The sequence below is a fragment of the Cherax quadricarinatus genome, chromosome 2 (genome assembly GCF_038502225.1).
Source record: "Cherax quadricarinatus isolate ZL_2023a chromosome 2, ASM3850222v1, whole genome shotgun sequence".
Lineage (NCBI taxonomy): Eukaryota > Metazoa > Arthropoda > Malacostraca > Decapoda > Parastacidae > Cherax > Cherax quadricarinatus.
Window position 1 is genome coordinate 56,134,081 of NC_091293.1, and position 21,450 is coordinate 56,155,530.

General features: G+C 42.6%; 1 protein-coding gene across 3 annotated transcripts in view; it reads left to right on the forward strand.

Annotated features, from left to right (window-relative positions):
* LOC128694615 (enoyl-CoA delta isomerase 2-like) overlaps positions 1 to 21,450 on the forward strand; it is a 223,433-nt gene that overhangs the window by 99,568 nt on the left and 102,415 nt on the right. For all 3 annotated transcript variants that reach the window (XM_070088394.1, XM_070088385.1, XM_070088389.1), the window contains exons 5-6: positions 95 to 273; positions 11,047 to 11,164. In XM_070088394.1, coding sequence (XP_069944495.1) covers positions 95 to 273; positions 11,047 to 11,164 — 297 coding nt within the window. The remainder of the gene's footprint in view (positions 1 to 94; positions 274 to 11,046; positions 11,165 to 21,450) is intronic.

Genomic DNA, 21,450 nt, shown 5'->3' on the forward strand with positions numbered 1-21,450 from the left:
AAATTACGACTATCGAGCCTTACGATTATCAAGGGACCACTGTATATCAGAGGTATAAGATATTTGTGATATGTAATACATATTTTATTTACAGATGTATGAAGAATGGATCGAATCTCTTAAAGAAGCTGCAGAAGATCCTGGCACTGTCATCACTGCAATTACTGGATCAGGAGATTACTATTGCTCTGGAAATGATCTTTCTAATTTTGCCAACATAGATCCAAGCAAAATGCATGAGAGCTCTAAAGAAGCAGGAGTTCTATTAAATAGGTAAATAAATATAATAGAAGAAACTCTACAGTTACTGTTACTCCAGGTAGGTAGACTTGATCACAGAACCTAATTTTTTTATTTTATTTTTATTAAATTACATCGGCCGTCTCCCACCAAGGCAAGGTGGCCCAGAAAAAGGAAAACTTTCATCATCATTCACTCCATTACTGTCTTGCCAGAAATGTGCTTACACCACAGTTATAAAACTGCAACATTAACTCTTTCAGGGTCCAGAGGCCAAATTTCAGAGTGTGCACCAAGGTCCAAGAATTTTCAAAAAATAATTTTGTTATTTTTTCTTATGGAATGGTGGAGAATCTTTTTCTGAAGGTAATAAAACAAAAAGTACAAAATTTGATGGAAAATTTACGAAATTATGCTCTAGTGAATTTTGATGCGTCAGCGATATTTATGAATCGGCGATTTTGCCAACTTTGACTCCCATTTTAGGCCAATTACATTATTCCAATCAACCAAATTCTTAGCTATTTCACTAGTACTACTTCTATTCTTTCGATTGAGCACAAGAAATCGCCAGGTCAACTGTTTCAACTGCAAAATAAAATGATCAGAAATTGGTAATTTGGCCAATTGAACGCAAAGTTCAAAATATTCCATTTTCAAAATAGGGTCCAGAATAAACAATGCAGGCATTCCTGGCACTAAATTAACATTTCCTCTGTTCATCAGTTACGTTTTCAGGCTTTACAAATTGATTCCATTTTAATTTTTTATTCACATAATGAATTTTTATTCAAACCAAAAAATAGAAGAGTTACTGTTATGCAATATTGTAATAATTGTACAGTATAAATAATATCTCCACATTTGTGAATGTATATTAGACCCACCAGCTGGCGTGTATTAGACATGTGAGGTCATTTTTTTTACTCTTGAACATCGACAAAAATTTAACATTTCCGCTACTTTGAGCTCAGTTTCAAGCCATTTCCATTACTAAAACCAATGAAAATCATCTCCATTTCTGTAATATATCTTCCATTCTATCAAATGAGACCAAGAAATCGCAAATAAAACCATAAAAAAACATAGGAAAAACACTGCAAAATCTCTGTTTTAATCGAAAATTATGGTCTTTTTTTTTTTTCTCATTATGCACTGTGTGCTTCAGGATTTGTTTTATGTGGTGCACACGTGCCAAATAGATGTATTCTCTCGAATCTAGGCCCAAATTTACCGCTCACAGCTTATCAGAGCGAGTTGAGCTCATGGCGTAGTTCTACGGTTTGGACGCTCAACTCAAAACCGTAGAACTACAGCACGGACCCTGAAAGGGTTAACATCCCTCCTCCTTCAGAGTGCAAGTACTGTACTTCCCATCTCGAGGACTCAAGTCCGACCTGCAAGTTTCCCTGAATCCCTTCATAAATGTTACCTTGCTCACACTCCAACAGCATGTCAAGTCCTACAAACCATTTGTCTCCATTTGTTGCTGTCTAACATGCTCACGTGTGCATGGACAAAGTTCTTTGTCTCCATAGACTCTTAAGTGCACCACTCACCTTTTTCCCTTCATCAGTTCTGTGATTCACCTCATCTTTCATAGACCTATCTGCTGACACATCCACTCCTAAATATTTGAGTGCATTCACCTCCTCCTCCATACTCTCTCCCTCCAGTCTGATATCCAATCTTTCATTATCTGATTTTTTGTTATCCTCATCATCTTACTCTTTCTTATATTCACTTTTAATTTTCTTCTTTTACATACCCTACCAAACTCATCCATCAACCTCTGCAGCTTCTCTTCAGAATCTCCCAAAAGCACAGTGTCATCAGCAAAGAGCAACTATGACAACTCCCACGTTGTGTTAGATTCTTTATCTTTTAACCCCACACCTCTTGCCAACACCCGAGTGTTCACTTCTCTTACAACTCATCTATAAATATATTGAACAACCATGGTGACATCACACATCCTAGTCTAAGGCCTACTTTTACTGGTAAATAATCTCCTTCTCTCCTATATACTCTAACCTGAGCCTCACTATCCTCATAGAAACTCTTCACTGCTTTCAGTAACCTACCTCCTATTCCATGCATTTGCATCATTTCTCACATTGCTCCCCTATCCACCCTGTCATATTTTTTTTTTTATTATCACACTGGCCGATTCCCACCAAGGCAGGGTGGCCAGAAAAAGAAAAGCTTTCACCATCATTCACTCCATCCTCGAAAGGGTTGGAAAGAGGGGGTAAAGGAGGTTTTGTGGGCGACGGGCTTGGACTTCCAGCAAGCGTGCATGAGCGTATTAGATAGGAGTGAATGGAGGCGAATGATACTTGGGACCTGACGATCTGTTGGAGTGTGAGCAGGGTAATATTTAGTGAAGGGATTCAGGGAAACCGGTTATTTTCATATAGTCGGACTTGAGTCCTGGAAATGGGAAGTACAATGCCTGCACTTTAAAGGAGGGGTTTGGGATATTGGCAGTTTGGAGGGATATGTTGTGTATCTTTATACGTATATGCTTCTAAACTGTTGTAGTCTGAGCACCTCTGCAAAAACAGTGATAATGTGTGAGTGTGGTGAAAGTGTTGAATGATGATGAAAGTATTTTTTTGGGGGGGATTTTCTTTCTTTTTTGGGTCACCCTGCCTCGGTGGGAGACGGCCGACTTGTTGAAAAAAAAAAAATTGCACAAATGTTGCACATGGGTTATTATCGAGGTTTTTGATATTTCCTGGACCACTTATGGCCACATCCACCTCAAAGCCACTAAACTCAGGGTCAACATCACTTTCCTCTTAAAATGGGAGTGTTAATACTACAGTGGACCCCCGCATACCGATGGCATCACATAGCGATTAATCCGCATACCGCTTGCTTTAATCGCAAAAATTTTGCCTCACATACCGCTTAAAAACCCGCTCACCGATTTTCGTCCTAGACGCGTCCAATGTGCGGCCTGAGCCACGCTCACATGTTCCGCCGGTGGCATTGTTTACCAGCCAGCCTCCGCGGTAACATCCAAGCATACAATCGGAATATTTCGTATTATTACAGTGTTTTCGGTGCTTTTTCTGGAAAATAAGTGACCATGGGCCCCAAGAAAGCTTCTAGTGCCAACCCTACAGCAATAAGGGTGAGAATTACAATAGAGATGAAGAAAAAGATCATTGATAAGTATGAAAGTGGAGTGCGTGTCTCCGAGCTGGCCAAGTTGTATAATAAACCCCAATCAACCATCGCTACTATTGGTGGTACAGCTGCTGCTGCTGCTGCTGCTGCACTGTCAGCTGCTGCTGCTGCTGTAGCATCGTCTGCTGCTGCTGTAACATCGTCTGTTGCTGCTGTAGCGTCGTCTGTTGCTGCTGTACCACCGTCAGCTGCTGCTGCTGCTGTAGCATCGTCTGCTGCTGCTGTAACATCGTCTGTTGCTGCTGTAGCATCGTCTGTTGCTGCTGTACCACCGTCAGCTGCTGCTGCTGCTGTAGCATCGTCTGCTGCTGCTGTAACATCGTCTGTTGCTGCTGTAGCATCGTCTGTTGCTGCTGTACCACCGTCAGCTGCTGCTGCTGCTGTAGCATCGTCTGCTGCTGCTGTAGCATCGTCTGTTGCTGCTGTACCACCGTCAGCTGCTGCTGCTGCTGTAGCATCGTCTGCTGCTGCTGTAGCATTGTCTGCTGCTGCTGTAGCATCGTCTGCTGCTGCTGTAGCATCGTCTGTTGCTGCTGTACCACCGTCAGCTGCTGCTGCTGCTGTAGCACCGTTCTTGGTGTGGCTTATTGAGAATACCAAGAAACAATTAACCCCAGAGGATTTGCCACCCAGGATAACCCAAAAAAGTCAGTGTCATCGAAGACTGTCTAACTTATTTCCATTGGGGTCCTTAATCTTGTCTCCCAGGATGCAACCCACACAAGTCGACTAACACCCAGGTGAACAGGGAAAAATGCCTGGAACTAGTGCTCATATTGGTGAATTTAAAGCCAGCAAAGGTTGGTTTGAGAGATTTAAGAATCATAGTGGCATACACAGTGTGATAAGGCCTGTTCTGGAAGAAAATGCCAAACAGGACCTACAGTACTCAGGAGGAAAAGGCACTCCCAGGACACAGTGTCTCATCAGTCATTGCTGCATCTTCAATAAAGGTAAGTGTCATTTATTCTTCATTTAGTAGACTAGTACATGCACAATATATACTGTGCATGTACTACTCTACTATTGTGCATGTATCCTTCTCTTTGTGTGTGGGAAAATGTATATTTCATGTGGTAAAAATTTTTTTTTCATACTTTTGGGTGTCTTGCACGGATTAATTTTATTTCCATTATTTCTTATGGGGAAAATTCATTCGCATACCGATTATTTCGCATAACAATGACCCCTCTTGCACGGATTAAAATCGGTATGCAGGGGTCCACTGTATATGACATCCGTGAATCCCAAGTGTTTGCCTCACTGCTTTCTTTAGCTGGCGCTTAACTGAACTGGTGCTCCCATAGGGTACTAAGTGGTCCCAGATTTTTTTAATACTGCACGCACACTGACGAGGCATCTCAGGCCAATCATGCCAAATTTGGAGGCAGGAAATATAAAATGTAGATCTACGTTTGAAGTGTTAGCAGCAAGAACATAGATCTGCGTTTGGACCGTTTACGGGTTAAGTGACCAATAGAACTAGGCAAAAAAAAAAAAAAAATGCATATACAGTACACTCATTACATAAAATATTTTCATTTTTAGCTTAGAGTGAGTGATGAGCAGCATTAGCCCCTAGCAAGAGTGTTAGCCTGTCTTTTGCAACTTCTCTTCTTTAGCAATAAATGACCTAGAGAGTATCTTCTTCCATAATAATGTGGTTTCATCGACATTAAAAATCTGTTGCTTGGTAAATCTGCCTCATTTGATAAACCGTTATTGTAGACAGCCTGTACTGTCTGCACAGACAGCCCATGCTGTCTGCCAGCTTAGTTCATATTTTGCGCCATGCTGGTGCTGCCACCTAGAGGCCTTGCCACTTCAGTATGCCCAGACTTGCCTCACCCTCTCTCACACAGCAGCCTAGCAGGAAGACACAAGTACTCCCAGCTCTCTCTCGTGGGCATAGCCCTCCCGGGCCATGGGCACAACACAAGCCTGTGTACCCACCACTACTTAAGAATAAAAGAAGAAGCCTCTGAAGACATATCATTAACTCCCCACTACCAGAATACCAAACAAATTCCCTTTTTATATTATTCACTCTGCACTTTGATGTTGTGAAGTTAGCTTCTTTCCCTGCACCTTTCAAACCAGCCTCTGCTAGCTTCGAATTTATCTTCAGTATGTATTAAGTGTGCAGTAGAGCTAGGCCTACAAAAAAAAAAAAAGGTTACAAAAGTAAATGGAATGTAAAAAATTGCCAGAATACAAACACACACAGCTCACAAATTCTGTAAACAGACTGAATCACTGACAGTACACCCTGGCTCATGGGAGCTGTTATGCAGGCTGTTGCATTAATGTGATGATAATTTGTATATGTAAGGTATATTGTAGGGAAACTGCTCCATAAATGTATATAGACAGGTGCTCCTCAACTTACAATGAGGTTACGTTCCAACAAGCCCATCAGAAGTCGTAAATATCGCAAGTCGAATATGAATATAATTTTTTTTTTCAACAAACTGGCCATATCCCACCAAGGCAGGGTGGCCCAAAAAGAAAAGCGAAAGTTTCTCTTTTTAAATTTAGTAATTTATACGGGAGAAGGGGTTACTATCCCCTTGCTCCCGGCATTTGAGTCGCCTCTTACAACACGCATGGCTTACGGAGGAAGAATTCTTTTCCACTTCCCCAGATAAGAGGATATTAAACAAGAACAAGAACTTGAAAGAAAATAGAAGAAAACCCAGAGGGGTGTGTATATACATGCTTGTACATGTATGTGTAGTGTGATCTAAGTGTTAGTAGAAGTAGCAAGACGTACCTGAAATCTTGCATGTTTATGAGACAGAAAAAAGGACACCAGCAATCCTACCATCATGTAAAACAATTACAGGCTTTGGTTGTACACTCACTTGGCAGGACAGTAGTACCTCCCTGGGCGGTTGCTGTCTACCAACCTGCTACCTAGGATGAATATAATATTCTGACTAAATAAGTAATTACTGTCACTGAATAAGTAAATAAACAAATAATTATTGTAACTAAATACCAGTACTGAACAGTGAATAAATGAATGCAAGTTATAGATTTGCATCCTGGGTAATTATCTTAAGTTTCATGTCCAAAGTAATTGCTTTTACACCATTGTAAAGTCGAAATATCACAAGTCAAACCATCATAAGTCAAGGAGCACCTGTAATGTCAGTGTTTTGGGTGGACATGTAATAGACACTGTCAGATGGACATGTATTAAACGCACTTGGACAGGTATTGGACGTCCATTTTTCAAGACGTACCTGAAATCTTGCATGTTTATGAGACAGAAAAAAGACACCAGCAATCCTACCATCATGTAAAACAATTACAGTGGAACCTATACTTGTGAGTTTAATCCATTCCATGACCTTGCTCGCAACTGGATTTGCTCGTTTGCAGAGTCAATTTTCCTCATTTAAATTAATTGAAATGCAATTAATCCGTTCCAGTGGAATTCTGTACTTCAGTAATTTCGCTAATATCAACTCTACGGCTTATTTATCTATCTCGCTTCATCTAATGTGACATAATAATTAACATAGAAACCTGATATATACTCTAAAATGAATAAAATATGTAATTCATGTTATGCATTATTGCAATAATTGTATAAATAATGTCAACCCAAGCAATGGAGCATTTCTCATACGTTGACCTCAATTTAAAGGTACTTTTCATTGTGAATGCAATCAAAATTATGTCTATTTCTGTAATACGTATATCTTCCATTCTATCATATGAGACCAAAATAACGAAAATACAACCATAAAAACCATACGAAAATACCCCTAAGGAGTGGCTAATTGCTGAGAAGTGAACTCCATTACTTATTCTCCAATTTCTTTCATGTTTGGTGTACGTTAAGAAGCATCTTTCCATCACACATTGCCCAAGTTTCAATTAGATAGTCCAACAAACAAATGAGATACAATTCCCCTCACAGAGCCCCTCACCAGCATCAAGGAACCTGCCTTGAGGTCTGCTCGCTTATGGAAGCAAAAAATCGACCCATCGACTGCTCATATTTGGAAAAACTCGCACGTGGATGCGCTCACTAGTAGAGGTTCCACTGTATGTGTAAATTACTTAGGATAACCCAAAAAAATAAAAATGACTGTGCGAAATACAGTGAACCCCCAGTTTTCATCCGGTGCGGAAATGGCACAATTCTGATTTCGAGCACTTTTTTTGGCGAAATTTTCCCCTGGGTTTCGTACATCCACTCGGAAATCGTCCATATCAGATGCGTCCACCCGCCAGACTTCGTCTGCCTCTCTCTATCGTTGAGTTAGCAATACTCCACATGTTCATCCATTGTTTTTGTGCTTGTTTATTGATTGCGACTCTGAAATAAGCCACCATGGGGCCAAAGAAAGTTCAGAGAGCAGCCCTTTGGTAAAGAAGGTGAGAAACCTGGTAGAATTCAAGAAAGAACACGTAGAATGAGTTGCAAAGTTTTGTGGAGAAATATCACTACCACCCTCTACAAAGGTAGAGGATGGTAGTGATTGTGGTATTGATGGTGATACAGGGTGGTACAGGGGGGTAGTCATTGTGATGGTAGTACAGGGTGATAGTGGTTGTGATGGTGGTAGAGGGTAGTAGTGATGGTAGTAGAGGGTGGTAGTGATGGCAAACAATCAAAGATGTTGAGAAGTTGTTGTTGGTGTGGCTCAGCAAAAAACAGTTAGCGGGAGATAGTGTTGTGGAGGCAATAATTTGCGAAAAGGCAAGGCAGTTGCATGTGGATCTCGTAAATAATATGCCAGCAAGAGTCTTCAGTAAAGGTAAAGCTGATTTAAATTTAGTTTATTTATCCATTAAAATTAATGCTTTATATTAATTTCTCAGTAGGTAGTAGGTTGGTAGACAGCAACCGCCCAGGGAGGTACTACCGTCCTGCCAAGTGAGTGTAAAACGAAAGCCTGTAATTGTTTTACATGATGGTAGGATTGCTGGTGTCCTTTTTTCTGTCTCATGAACATGCAAGATTTCAGGTACGTCTTGCTACTTCTACTTACACTTAGGTCACACTACACATACATGTACAAGCACATATATACACACCCCTCTGGGTTTTCTTCTATTTTCTTTCTAGTTCTTATTCTTGTTTATTTCCTCTTATCTCCATGGGGAAGTGGAACAGAATTCTTCCTCCGTAAGCCATGCGTGTTGTAAGAGGCGACTAAAATGCCGGGAGCAAGGGGCTAGTAACCTCTTCTCCTGTATATATTACTAAATGTAAAAGGAGAAACTTTCGTTTTTCCTTTTGGGCCACCCTGCCTCGGTGGGATACGGCCGGTGTGTTGAAAGAAGAAAGATTAATTTCTCATTGTTTTCTGTATGTAAAACTATAGTTATTCTTTATAAAATGTATGTTTTGTTAATATTTTTTGGCCGCCTGCAACAGATTAATTGGATTTACATTATTTCTTATGGGAAGTATTACTTCGGTTTTCGTCCATTTCGGATTTCAGTTGACCTTCTGGAACAGACTTAAGGATGAAAACTGTAGTGATTTTTTAATGTACTTGCATGCCAGCACAGTAAGTTTATTTTGATACAGATATACTTAAGTACAATTATCAGTACTTTCACAGCCATAGACATATTTTGCTCACTGAGTTTAATTATTTCTAACTTGGCACTTAAAATAAGAGCCTTGTGACTCCTCATTTTATCACAGCTACCCTTAGATGCCATTGTAGCACAAAAAGAGTATACAGTAGGGCCTGCTGTACAGCGTTTTGCCTTACGGCATTCCTCTAACATGGACCTTTCAAATTATGACCAAAACTCTCTATACGGCTCCCCTACCTGACTTTCTAATACGGTCACTGCGCCCCACCCGGTTTTTTTACATTCTCAGTGACCATGACTCTCCATTATGTCTGGAAACTTTCAAAAATTTCAAGTGTTTTAAACTTATTTCATATTTTATATATACAGTGGACCCCCGCATAACGATCACCTCCGAATGCGACCAATTATGTAAGTGTATTTATGTAAGTGCGGTTGTATGTGTATGTTTGGGGGTCTGAAATGGACTAATCTACTTCACAATATTCCTTATGGGAAAAAATTTGGTCAGTACTGGCACCTGAACATACTTCTGAAGTGAAAAAATATCGTTAACCGGGGGTCCACTGTACTCTGATTATTATACACCTACCATCCGACTTACGACCGAGTTCGGTTCCGAGAAACCAGTCGTAAGTCGAAATGGACGCGTCGAATTACTACTGAATATCAACATCACATTTTTGTAATGACTTTATTTTATTGTTTTATTTTGGTGTTTCATGTTTTACTTTACTTTTTATGCTGTTAGTACTGTATTTTATACTGTAAGGTTTAGGATAAACACTGTGTACAACACAAATAGTTGTTTATTTCCCAGAAATTTGGCAAAAAAAACAGTCGAAAGTCGAGTGGTCGTAAGTCGAGCAGGTCGTAAGTTGGATGGTAGGTGTACTTATGTGGACCTGTACTTAAATAAACTTGCACACTGTGCTGGCGTGCAGGTACATGTTAAAATCACCAATAGTGTCTTATTAGTCTTGAAGACACCATAACCCCTTGACTGTCGCAACCCCATATCCTGAGGTGTCTCCTGGTGTCGTAAAATTTCTGAAAAAAAAAAACTCATGAAATGATAGAAAATCTTTTCCCGATTGTAACGACACTGAAAGAACGAAATTTGATGGAAAACTAATGGAATTACGCTCTCGCGAAGTTAGTGGCCTCGGCGATATTGACGAATCGGAGATTTCGCCCACTTTGAGCCCTATTTTCAGCTAATTCCATTGTTCCAGTTGATCAAACTCATAGCTATTTCTGTAGAACTCATTTGTTCTATCGATTGAGTATAGGAAACTGCCCATTTACCGATTTCAGCTACCCAGTAACGTGGTCAGAAATTTGCAATTTGGCCAATTTCACGAAAATTAAAAAAATATAACAATTTCAAAATAGGGTCCAGAATGAACAATGCAGACATTCCTGGCTCTAAAATAACATTTTCTTTGTTCATCAGTCACGTCTCCAGGCCCCTCTGATATTACTCTTGCTTTCTATTTTGAATTTTTATTCAAAAAAAATAAATTGAAGATTTACTGTTATGCAGACTACTGCAATATTGTAATAATTGTATAAATAATGTCAACCCATTCATGACTGCATATTAGAATGGCTAGTTGGACATTTATTGGACAATGACATCATTTGTTTACTTTTGAACATCGGCAAAAATCAAACATTTCCCCTACTTTGAGCTCCATTTCAAGGTTTTTATCATAGTAAAACCAATCAAAATCACCTCTATTTCTATAATATGTTTTTCATTCTATCAAATGAGACCAGGAAAACGAGAATACAACCATACTGTAATTTGAAACAAATGTATTAGCAAAGCAACGAAAAGTGAAGCTCTGTAAACTGGGGCCCTACTCTAAGCAGGGAGAGTCTTCATTGTAGATGTTTCACACACAGTAGCACTTTATCATGTGGATGAAACATCTAAAATATTTTTTTCTCCCAATAATTCATTAATAATTCTTAATAATTCATTTTCACTTTCATTCTCCAGGCATTGTTATTTAAAATAATTTTTTTTTTCAGATTTGTGTCTGCTTTTATTGACTTCCCCAAGCCACTGGTAGCTGTTGTTAATGGTCATGCTATTGGAGTGTGTGTTACTGTCATGGCACTATTTGATGCTGTTTATGCTTCAGATATGGTTAGTTTATTACATATAGGAAATTTTACTGAATAACATGTAGCATGTTATCTTAGGATGATACATACAATATATGCTTCAGATGTCAACAAACTTGACAGGGTAAGTTATCTTCTTAAGATTTTAGTAGTTTTAGAGGCTTCCTTTTCTATAATTTAATTCTCACATAAGAGGGGAATCAAGAGTTTGTCTCCTTTTTATTTCCACTATATTTACATTTTTTTTCACTGCTTACATAGAATTGGTAAAATATTGTGACAGTTTAGACAATCTCACCTAACTTTGAATGTTTTCTAGTGATGATTAAATTAATCTTTATACTGAAAAGAATTGCAGATCTACTTATAATCTGCACACAAAAAAGGCTGACAGTTATGCAAGACTTATGCAAAGTACATTCTGATGATGCCACTATTAGTGGAACTGGCCTAGAGGGGTTGGAGATGTTCATTGGCATTGATGTGTGCATTGCTTTCCAGTTTTTGTCGATTTTTCCTTACTAAAATGGGAGGTAAGGCAGGAGGCATAGCATATATCCAGTTAACAGTAAAGGTACCATACAAATTACAAAATGCCATCATTATTTATGATCTAATTATTGGCTTGTATATTTAGGTTTCTAGTTGATGAAGGGCTAGTTATACACCTTCATAGACTGGTGGTTTACTGACTGCATTTTACGATGAACAAGATGCTCTGGTGTCGAGGATGCCCCCAATTCTGACTGGCTAAATTTTGGAAAATGAAGATGAATGGTATCCATGGTAATAACATTATGTTAAGCCTGAGGCATTACATGTTGATGGTTCATTCTGTGGTTGTTTACCACTGATGCAGCTGACTGGCAGGTTGCCAAATGAAATTTTCAAATATTTGGGCTATTAGAAATTTTTTTCAGTAGAATTGTAAAACATTCATTGATGAATGATTATTGTGAAAATGATTTCATTCCATTCATTATTATTAGTAAAATTATAGTAAATAGGTCAATAAGTTACTTTCAAGTTATTCAAGGAAAACTGGGGCAAGCATATTACTTTTTTTCTCAACACGTCGGCCATCTCCCACCATGGCAGGGTGACCCAAAAAAGAAAAACACTTTTACCATTCATTCAACATTTTCACCATCATTTACACTTAATCACTATCTTTGCAGAGGTGCCCAGATATGACAGTTTAGTTGTCACTCCAAACAGCCAATATTCCAAACCCCTCCTTTAAAGTACAGACATTGTACTTCCCACCTCCAGTACTCAAGTCTGGCTAACTAGTTTCCCTGAATCCCTTCACAAAATATTACCCTGCTAACACTGCAATAGCTCATCAGGCCCCAAAGACTATTTATCTCCATTCAATCCTATCTAATACACTCACACATGCCTGCTGCATGTCCAGGCCCCTTGCACATACAACCTTTTTTTACCCTCTCCCTCCATCCTTTCCTAGGATGACCCCAACCCCTCCTCCCCTCCACTACAGATTTATACACTCTCTAAGTCATTCTGTTTTGCTCCATCCTCTCTAAATGACCAAACTTCAGCCCTCTGAATAATACTTTTTGTAACCCCACACCATCTAATTTCCACACTACGAATTCCGTGCATAATATTTACACCACACATTGCCTTTAGGTAGTAGGTTGGTAGACAGCAACCACCCAGGGAAGTACTACCGTCCTGCCAGATGACTGTGAAACAAAAACCTGTAACTGTTTTGCATGATGGTAGGATTGCTGGTTTCTTTTCCTGTCTCATAAACACGCTAGATAACAGGGATATCTTGCTACTCCTACTTACACTTTGGTCACACTTCACAGACACGCACATGCATATATATATATATATACATACATCTAGGTTTTTCTCCTTTTTCTAAATAGCTCTTGTTCTTTTTTATTTCTTCTATTGTCCATGGGGAAGTGGAAAAGAATCTTTCCTCCGTAAGCCATGCGTGTCGTATGAGGCGACTAAAATGCCGGGAGCAATGGGCTAGTAACCCCTTCTCCTGTATACATTTACTAAAAAAGAGAAGAAGAAAAACTTTATAAAATTGGGATGCTTAAATGTGCGTGGATGTAGTGCGGATGACAAGAAACAGATGATTGCTGATGTTATGAATGAAAAGAAGTTGGATGTCCTGGCTCTAAGCGAAACAAAGCTGAAGGGGGTAGGAGAATTTCAGTGTGGGGAAATAAATGGGATTAAATCTGGAGTATCTGAGAGAGTTAGAGCAAAGGAAGGGGTAGCAGTAATGTTAAATGATCAGTTATGGAAGGAGAAAAGAGAATATGAATGTGTAAATTCAAGAATTATGTGGATTAAAGTAAAGGTTGGATGCGAGAAGTGGGTCATAATAAGCGTGTATGCACCTGGAGAAGAGAGGAATGCAGAGGAGAGAGAGAGATTTTGGGAGATGTTAAGTGAATGTATAGGAGCCTTTGAACCAAGTGAGAGAGTAATTGTGGTAGGGGACCTGAATGCTAAAGTAGGAGAAACTTTTAGAGAGGGTGTGGTAGGTAAGTTTGGGGTGCCAGGTGTAAATGATAATGGGAGCCCTTTGATTGAACTTTGTATAGAAAGGGGTTTAGTTATAGGTAATACTTATTTTAAGAAAAAGAGGATAAATAAGTATACACGATATGATGTAGGGCGAAATGACAGTAGTTTGTTGGATTATGTATTGGTAGATAAAAGACTGTTGAGTAGACTTCAGGATGTACATGTTTATAGAGGGGCCACAGATATATCAGATCACTTTCTAGTTGTAGCTACACTGAGAGTAAAAGGTAGATGGGATACAAGGAGAATAGAAGCATCAGGGAAGAGAGAGGTGAAGGTTTATAAACTAAAAGAGGAGGCAGTTAGGGTAAGATATAAACAGCTATTGGAGGATAGATGGGCTAATGAGAGCATAGGCAATGGGGTCGAAGAGGTATGGGGTAGGTTTAAAAATGTAGTGTTAGAGTGTTCAGCAGAAGTTTGTGGTTACAGGAAAGTGGGTGCAGGAGGGAAGAGGAGTGATTGGTGGAATGATGATGTAAAGAGAGTAGTAAGGGAGAAAAAGTTAGCATATGAGAAGTTTTTACAAAGTAGAAGTGATGCAAGGAGGGAAGAGTATATGGAGAAAAAGAGAGAGGTTAAGAGAGTGGTGAAGCAATGTAAAAAGAGAGCAAATGAGAGAGTGGGTGAGATGTTATCAACAAATTTTGTTGAAAATAAGAAAAAGTTTTGGAGTGAGATTAACAAGTTAAGAAAGCCTAGAGAACAAATGGATTTGTCAGTTAAAAATAGGAGAGGAGAGTTATTAAATGGAGAGTTAGAGGTATTGGGAAGATGGAGGGAATATTTTGAGGAATTGTTAAATGTTGATGAAGATAGGGAAGCTGTGATTTCGTGTATAGGGCAAGGAGGAATAACATCTTGTAGGAGTGAGGAAGAGCCAGTTGTGAGTGTGGGGGAAGTTCGTGAGGCAGTAGGTAAAATGAAAGGGGGTAAGGCAGCCGGGATTGATGGGATAAAGATAGAAATGTTAAAAGCAGGTGGGGATATAGTTTTGGAGTGGTTGGTGCAATTATTTAATAAATGTATGGAAGAGGGTAAGGTACCTAGGGATTGGCAGAGAGCATGCATAGTTCCTTTGTATAAAGGCAAAGGGGATAAAAGAGAGTGCAAAAATTATAGGGGGATAAGTCTGTTGAGTGTACCTGGTAAAGTGTATGGTAGAGTTATAATTGAAAGAATTATGAGTAAGACGGAGAATAGGATAGCAGATGAACAAGGAGGCTTTAGGAAAGGTAGGGGGTGTGTGGACCAGGTGTTTACAGTGAAACATATAAGTGAACAGTATTTAGATAAGGCTAAAGAGGTCTTTGTGGCATTTATGGATTTGGAAAAGGCGTATGACAGGGTGGATAGGGGGGCAATGTGGCAGATGTTGCAAGTGTATGGTGTAGGAGGTAGGTTACTGAAAGCAGTGAAGAGTTTTTACGAGGATAGTGAGGCTCAAGTTAGAGTATGTAGGAAAGAGGGAAATTATTTCCCAGTAAAAGTAGGCCTTAGACAAGGATGTGTGATGTCACCGTGGTTGTTTAATATATTTATAGATGGGGTTGTAAGAGAAGTAAATGCGAGGGTCTTGGCAAGAGGCGTGGAGTTAAAAGATAAAGAATCACACACAAAGTGGGAGTTGTCACAGCTGCTGTTTGCTGATGACACTGTGCTCTTGGGAGATTCTGAAGAGAAGCTGCAGAGATTGGTGGATGAATTTGGTAGGGTGTGCAAAAGAAGAAAATTAAAGGTGAATACAGGAAAGAGTAAGGTTATGAGGATAACAAAAAGATTAGGTGATGAAAGATTGAATATCAGATTGGAGGGAGAGAGTATGGAGGAGGTGAACGTATTCAGATATTTGGGAGTGGACGTGTCAGCGGATGGGTCTATGAAAGATGAGGTGAATCATAGAATTGATGAGGGAAAAAGAGTGAGTGGTGCACTTAGGAGTCTGTGGAGACAAAGAACTTTGTCCTTGGAGGCAAAGAGGGGAATGTATGAGAGTATAGTTTTACCAACGCTCTTATATGGGTGTGAAGCGTGGGTGATGAATGTTGCAGCGAGGAGAAGGCTGGAGGCAGTGGAGATGTCATGTCTGAGGGCAATGTGTGGTGTGAATATAATGCAGAGAATTCGTAGTTTGGAAGTTAGGAGGAGGTGCGGGATTACCAAAACTGTTGTCCAGAGGGCTGAGGAAGGGTTGTTGAGGTGGTTCGGACATGTAGAGAGAATGGAGCGAAACAGAATGACTTCAAGAGTGTATCAGTCTGTAGTGGAAGGAAGGCGGGGTAGGGGTCGGCCTAGGAAGGGTTGGAGGGAGGGGGTAAAGGAGGTTTTGTGTGCGAGGGGCTTGGACTTCCAGCAGGCATGCGTGAGCGTGTTTGATAGGAGTGAATGGAGACAAATGGTTTTTAATACTTGACGTGCTGTTGGAGTGTGAGCAAAGTAACATTTATGAAGGGATTCAGGGAAACCGGCAGGCCGGACTTGAGTCCTGGAGATGGGAAGTACAGTGCCTGCACTCTGAAGGAGGGGTGTTAATGTTGCAGTTTAAAAACTGTAGTGTAAAGCACCCTTCTGGCAAGACAGTGATGGAGCGAATGATGGTGAAAGTTTTTCTTTTTCGGGCCACCCTGCCTTGGTGGGAATCGGCCAGTGTGATAATAATAAAATAAAAAATTGCCCTTAGATACATCTCCAGCCTCCTCCTTGCTGCAGCATTTACAACCCATCCTTCACACCCATATAAGAGTGTTGGTACCATTATACTCTCAGTGGATAAGATTTTTTGTCTCCACAGATACCTCAATGCACCACTCACCTTTTTTCAATCTGCTGACAGATCTACTCCCAGATAACTGAACACATTCAGTTCTTCCATACTCACTCCCTCCAATGTGATATCCAATTTTTCTTTACCTAAATTGTTTGATACCTTCATCACCTTACTCTTATCTATGTTCACTTTCAACTTACTTTCTTTACACACCCTCCCAAACTTATCCACTAACCTTTGTAACTACTCTTTAGAATCTCTCAAAAGCACAATATCATTAGCAATAATTTGATCTCACCCTTCTCCTTAACACCCTGGCATTTACTCCTTTTAAAACCCCATCTATAAATATGTTAAATAGCCACGGTGACATTACACACCCCTATGTGTAATGCCACTGGAAAGTAATCTCCCTCTCTCCTACACACCCTAACCTGAGCCTCACTATCCTCAATAAAAGCCTTTACAGCATTTAGTAACTTACTACTTATTCCATGCAACTGCAACATCTGCCACATTACTCCCCTGTCCAACCTATCATATGCTTTTTCTAAATCCATAAATGTAATGAAAACATCCCTACCTTTATCTAAATATTGTTCACTTATATGCTTCAATGTAAACATTTGATCTACACATCTCTTACCCATTCTAAAGCCTCTGGTTCATCTGCAGTCCTGTTCTCTGTCTTATCTCTAATTCTTTCAATAAAGACCCTATCATACAATTTACCTGGTATGCTCAGTAAACTACTACTACTACTTCAACAAACCAGCTGTATCCCACCAAGGCAGGGTGGCCCAAGAAGAAAAACAAAAGTTTCTCTTTTTAACTGTAGTAATGTATACATGAGAAGGGGTTACAAGCCCCTTGCTCCTGGCATGTTAGTCATCTCTTACAACACGCATGGCTTACGGAGGCAGAATTCTGTTCTACTTCCCCATGGAGATAAGATGAAATAAACAAGAACAAGAACTAGTAAAGGTAAAGGAGGTTTTGTGGGTGAGGGGCTTGGACTTCCAGCAAGCGTGCGTGAGCGTGTTAGATAGGAGTGAATGGAGACGAATGGTGTCTGGGACCTAACGAGCTGTTGGAGTGTGAGCAGGGTAATATTTAGTGAAGGAATTCAGGGAAACTGGTTATTTTTATATAGCTGGACTTGAGTCCTGGAAATGGAAAGTACAATGCCTGCACTTTAAAGGAGGGGTTTGGGATATCGGCAGTTTGGAGGGATATGTTGTGTATCTTTATACATATACATGTATGCTTCTTAACTGATGTATTCTGAGCACCTCTGCAAAAACAGTGATTATGCGTGAGTGAGGTGAAGGTGTTGAATGATTAAAGTATTTTCTTTTTGGGGATTTTCTTCCTTTTTGGGTCACCCTGCCTCGGTGGGAGACGGCCGACTTGTTAAAAAAAAAAATCCTCCTCCTCCCCTCCTCCCTCCTCCTCCCTCCTCCCTTCTCCCTCCTCCTCCCTCCTCTCTCCTCCCTTCTCCCTCCTCCTCCCTCCCTCCTCCCTCCTCCTCCCTCCCTCCTCCCTCCTCCTCCTCCCTTCTCCCTCCTTGTCCCTCCTCCTCCTCCCTCCTTGTCCCTCCTCCTCCTCCCTCCTTATCCCTCCTCCTCCTCCCTCCTTATCCCTCCTCCTCCTCCCTCCTCCTCCCTCCTCCTCCTCCCCCTTCCTCCTCCCTCCTCCTCCTCCCTCCTCCTCCTCCCCCCTCCTCCTCCCTCCTCCTTGTCCTCCCTCCTCGTCCTCCCTCCTCCTCGTCCTCCCTCCTCGTCCTCCCTCCTCCTCGTCCTCCCTCCTCGTCCTCCCTCCTCCTCCTCCCTCCTCCCTCCTCTCTCCTCCTCCCTCCTCTCTCCTCCTCCCCCTCCTCCCTCCTCCCTCTGCATCCTCCTCCCTCCCTCCTCCTCCCTCCTCCTCCTCCCTCCTCCTCCCTCCTCCTCCTTCTCCCTCCTCCTCTCTCCTCCTCCCTCCTCCTCCCCTCCTCCTCCCTCCTCCTCCCCCCTCCTCCTCCCTCCTCCTCCTCCCTCCTCCTCCTCCCTCCTCCTCCCTCCTCCTCCCTCCTCCTCCTCCCTCCTCCTCCCTCCTCCTCCCTCCTCCCTCCTCCTCCCTCCTCCTCCCTCCTCATCCCTCCTCCTCCCTCCTCCTCCTCCTCCCTCCTCCTCCTCCTCCCTCCTCCTCCTCCTCCCTCCTCCTCTTCCTCCCTCCTCCTCCCTTCTCCCTCCTCCTCCCTTCTCCCTCCTCCTCCTCCTCCTCCTCCCTTCTCCCTTCTCCTCCCTTCTCCTCCCTCCTCCTCCTCCTCCTCCTCCCTTCTCCTCCCTCCTCCTCCCTTCTCCCTCCTCCTCCCTTCTCCCTCCTCCTCCTCCTCCTCCTCCTCCCTCCTCTTTCCCTCCTCCTCCCTTCTCCCTTCTCCTCCCACCTCCTCCCTCCTCCTTCCTTCTCCTCCCTCCTCCTTCTCCCTCCTCTTCCTCCCTCCTCCTCCCTCCTCCTCCCTCCTCTTCCCTCCTCTTCCCTCCTCCTCCTCCTCCCTCCTCCTCCCTCCTCCCCCCTCCTCCCCCTCCCCCTTCTCCCACCCCCTTCTCCCTCCTCCCTCCTCCTCCTCCTCCCTCCCTCCTCTCTCCTCCTCCCTCCTCCTCCCTCCTCTTCCTCTCTCCTCCTCCCCTCTCCCTCCTCCTCCTCCCCCTCCTCCTCCCCTCCTCCTTTCTCCTCCCTCCTCCTCCTCCCTCCCTCCTCCTCCCTCCTCCTCCTCCTCCCTCCTCCTCCCTCTTCCCTCTTCCCTCCTCCTTCCTCCTCCCTCCTCCTCCTCCTCCCTCCTGCTTCCTCCTTCCTCCTCCTCCTCCCTCCTCCCCTCTCCTCCTCCTCCCCCTCCCCCTTCTCCCTCCTCCTCCTCCTTCCTCCCTCCTCCTCCCTCCTCCTCCCTCCTCCTCCCTCCTCCTCCCTCCTCTTCACTCCTCCTCCCTCCTCCTCCTCCCTCCTCCTCCTCCTCCTCCTCCCTCCTCTTCCTCTCTCCTCCTCCTCCCCTCTCCTCCCTCCTCCCCTCTCCTCCTCCTCCTCCCCCCTCCTCCTCCCTCCTCCTCCCTCCTCCTCCCTCTTCCTCCTCCTCCCTCTTCCTCCTCCCTCTTCCTCCTCCTCCCTCTTTCTCCTCCTCCCTCTTCCTCATTCTCCCTCTTCCTCCTCCCTCTTCCTCCTCCTCCCTCTTCCTCCTCCTCCCTCTTCCTCCTCCTCCCTCTTCCTCCTTCTCTGTCTTCCTCCTCCCTCTTCCTCCTCCTCTCTCCTCCCTCCTTCCTCCCTCCTCCCTCTTCCTCCTCCTCCCTCTTCCTCCTCCTCCCTCTTCCTCCTCCCTCTTCTTCCTCCTCCCTCTTCTCCTCCCTCCTCCTCCTCCCTCCTCCTCCTCCTCCCCCCTCCTCCTCCTCCTCCTCCCTCCTCCTCCTCCTCCTCCCTCCTCCTCCTCCCTCCTCCTACTCTCTCCTCTCTTCTCCCTCCTCCTCCCTCCTACCTCCTCCCTCTTCCTCCTCCCCCTAATCCACCTCCTCCTCCTCCTCCTCCCTCCTCCTCCTCCCTCCTCCTCCTCTCTCCTCTCTTCTCCCTCCTCCTCCCTCCTACTTCCTCCCTCTTCCTCCTCCCCCTAATCCCCCTCCTCCTCCTCCCTCCTCTTCCTCCCTTCTCTTCCTCCCTCCTCCTCCTCATATACTTCCACATATCCAAAAATCCCAGAACCTATAATTTTTTTTTTCTCAACAAGTTGGCCGTCTCCCACCGAGGCAGGGTGACCCAAAAAGGAAAGAAAATCCCCAAAAAGAAAATGCTTTCATCATCATTCAACACTTTCACCACACTCACACATTATCACTGTTTTTGCAGAGGTTCTCAGAATACAACAGTTTAGAAGCATATACGTATAAAGATACACAACATATCATTCCAAACTGCCAATATCCAAATGAAAATATTTTATGTAATGAGTGTACTGTATATGCATTTTTTTTTTTTTTGCCTAGTTCTATTGGTCACTTTACCCGTAAACGGTCCAAACGCAGATCTATGTTCTTGCTGCTAACACTTCAAACGTAGATCTACATTTTATATTTCCTGCCTCCAAATTTGGCACGATTGGCCTGAGATGCCTGGTCAGTGTGCGTGCAGTATTAAAAATATCTGGGACCACTTAGTACCCTATGGGAGCACCAGTTCAGTTAAGCGCCAGCTAGAGAAAGCAGTGAGGCAAACACTTGGGATTCACGGATGTCATATAGTATTAACACTCCCATTTTAAGAGGAAAGTGATGTTGGCCCTGAGTTTAGTGGCTTTGAGGTGGATGTGGCCATAAGTGCTCCAGGAAATATCAAAAACCTCGATAATAACCCATGTGCAACATTTGTGCAATTTTTTTTTTCAACAAGTCGGCCGTCTCCCACCGAGGCAGGGTGACCCAAAAAAGAAAGAAAATCCCCAAAAAGAAAATATTTTCATCATCATTCAACACTTTCACCACTCTCACACATTATCACTGTTTTTGCAGAGGTGCTCAGAATACAACAGTTTAGAAGCATATACGTATAAAGATACACAACATATCCCTCCAAACTGCCAATATCCCAAACCCCTCCTTTAAAGTGCAGGCATTGTACTTCCCATTTCCAGGACTCAAGTCCGACTATATGAAAATAACCGATTTCCCTGAATCCCTTCACTAAATATTACCCTGCTCACACTCCAACAGATCGTCAGGTCCCAAGTACCATTCGTCTCCATTCACTCCTATCTAACACGCTCACGCACGCTTGCTGGAAGTCCAAGCCCCTTGCCTACAAAACCTCCTTTACCCCTTCTCTCCAACCCTTTCGAGGACGACCCCTACCTCGCCTTCCTTCCCCTATAGATTTATATGCTTTCCATGTCATTCTACTTTGATCCATTCTCTCAAAATGACCAAACCACCTCAACAACCCCTCTT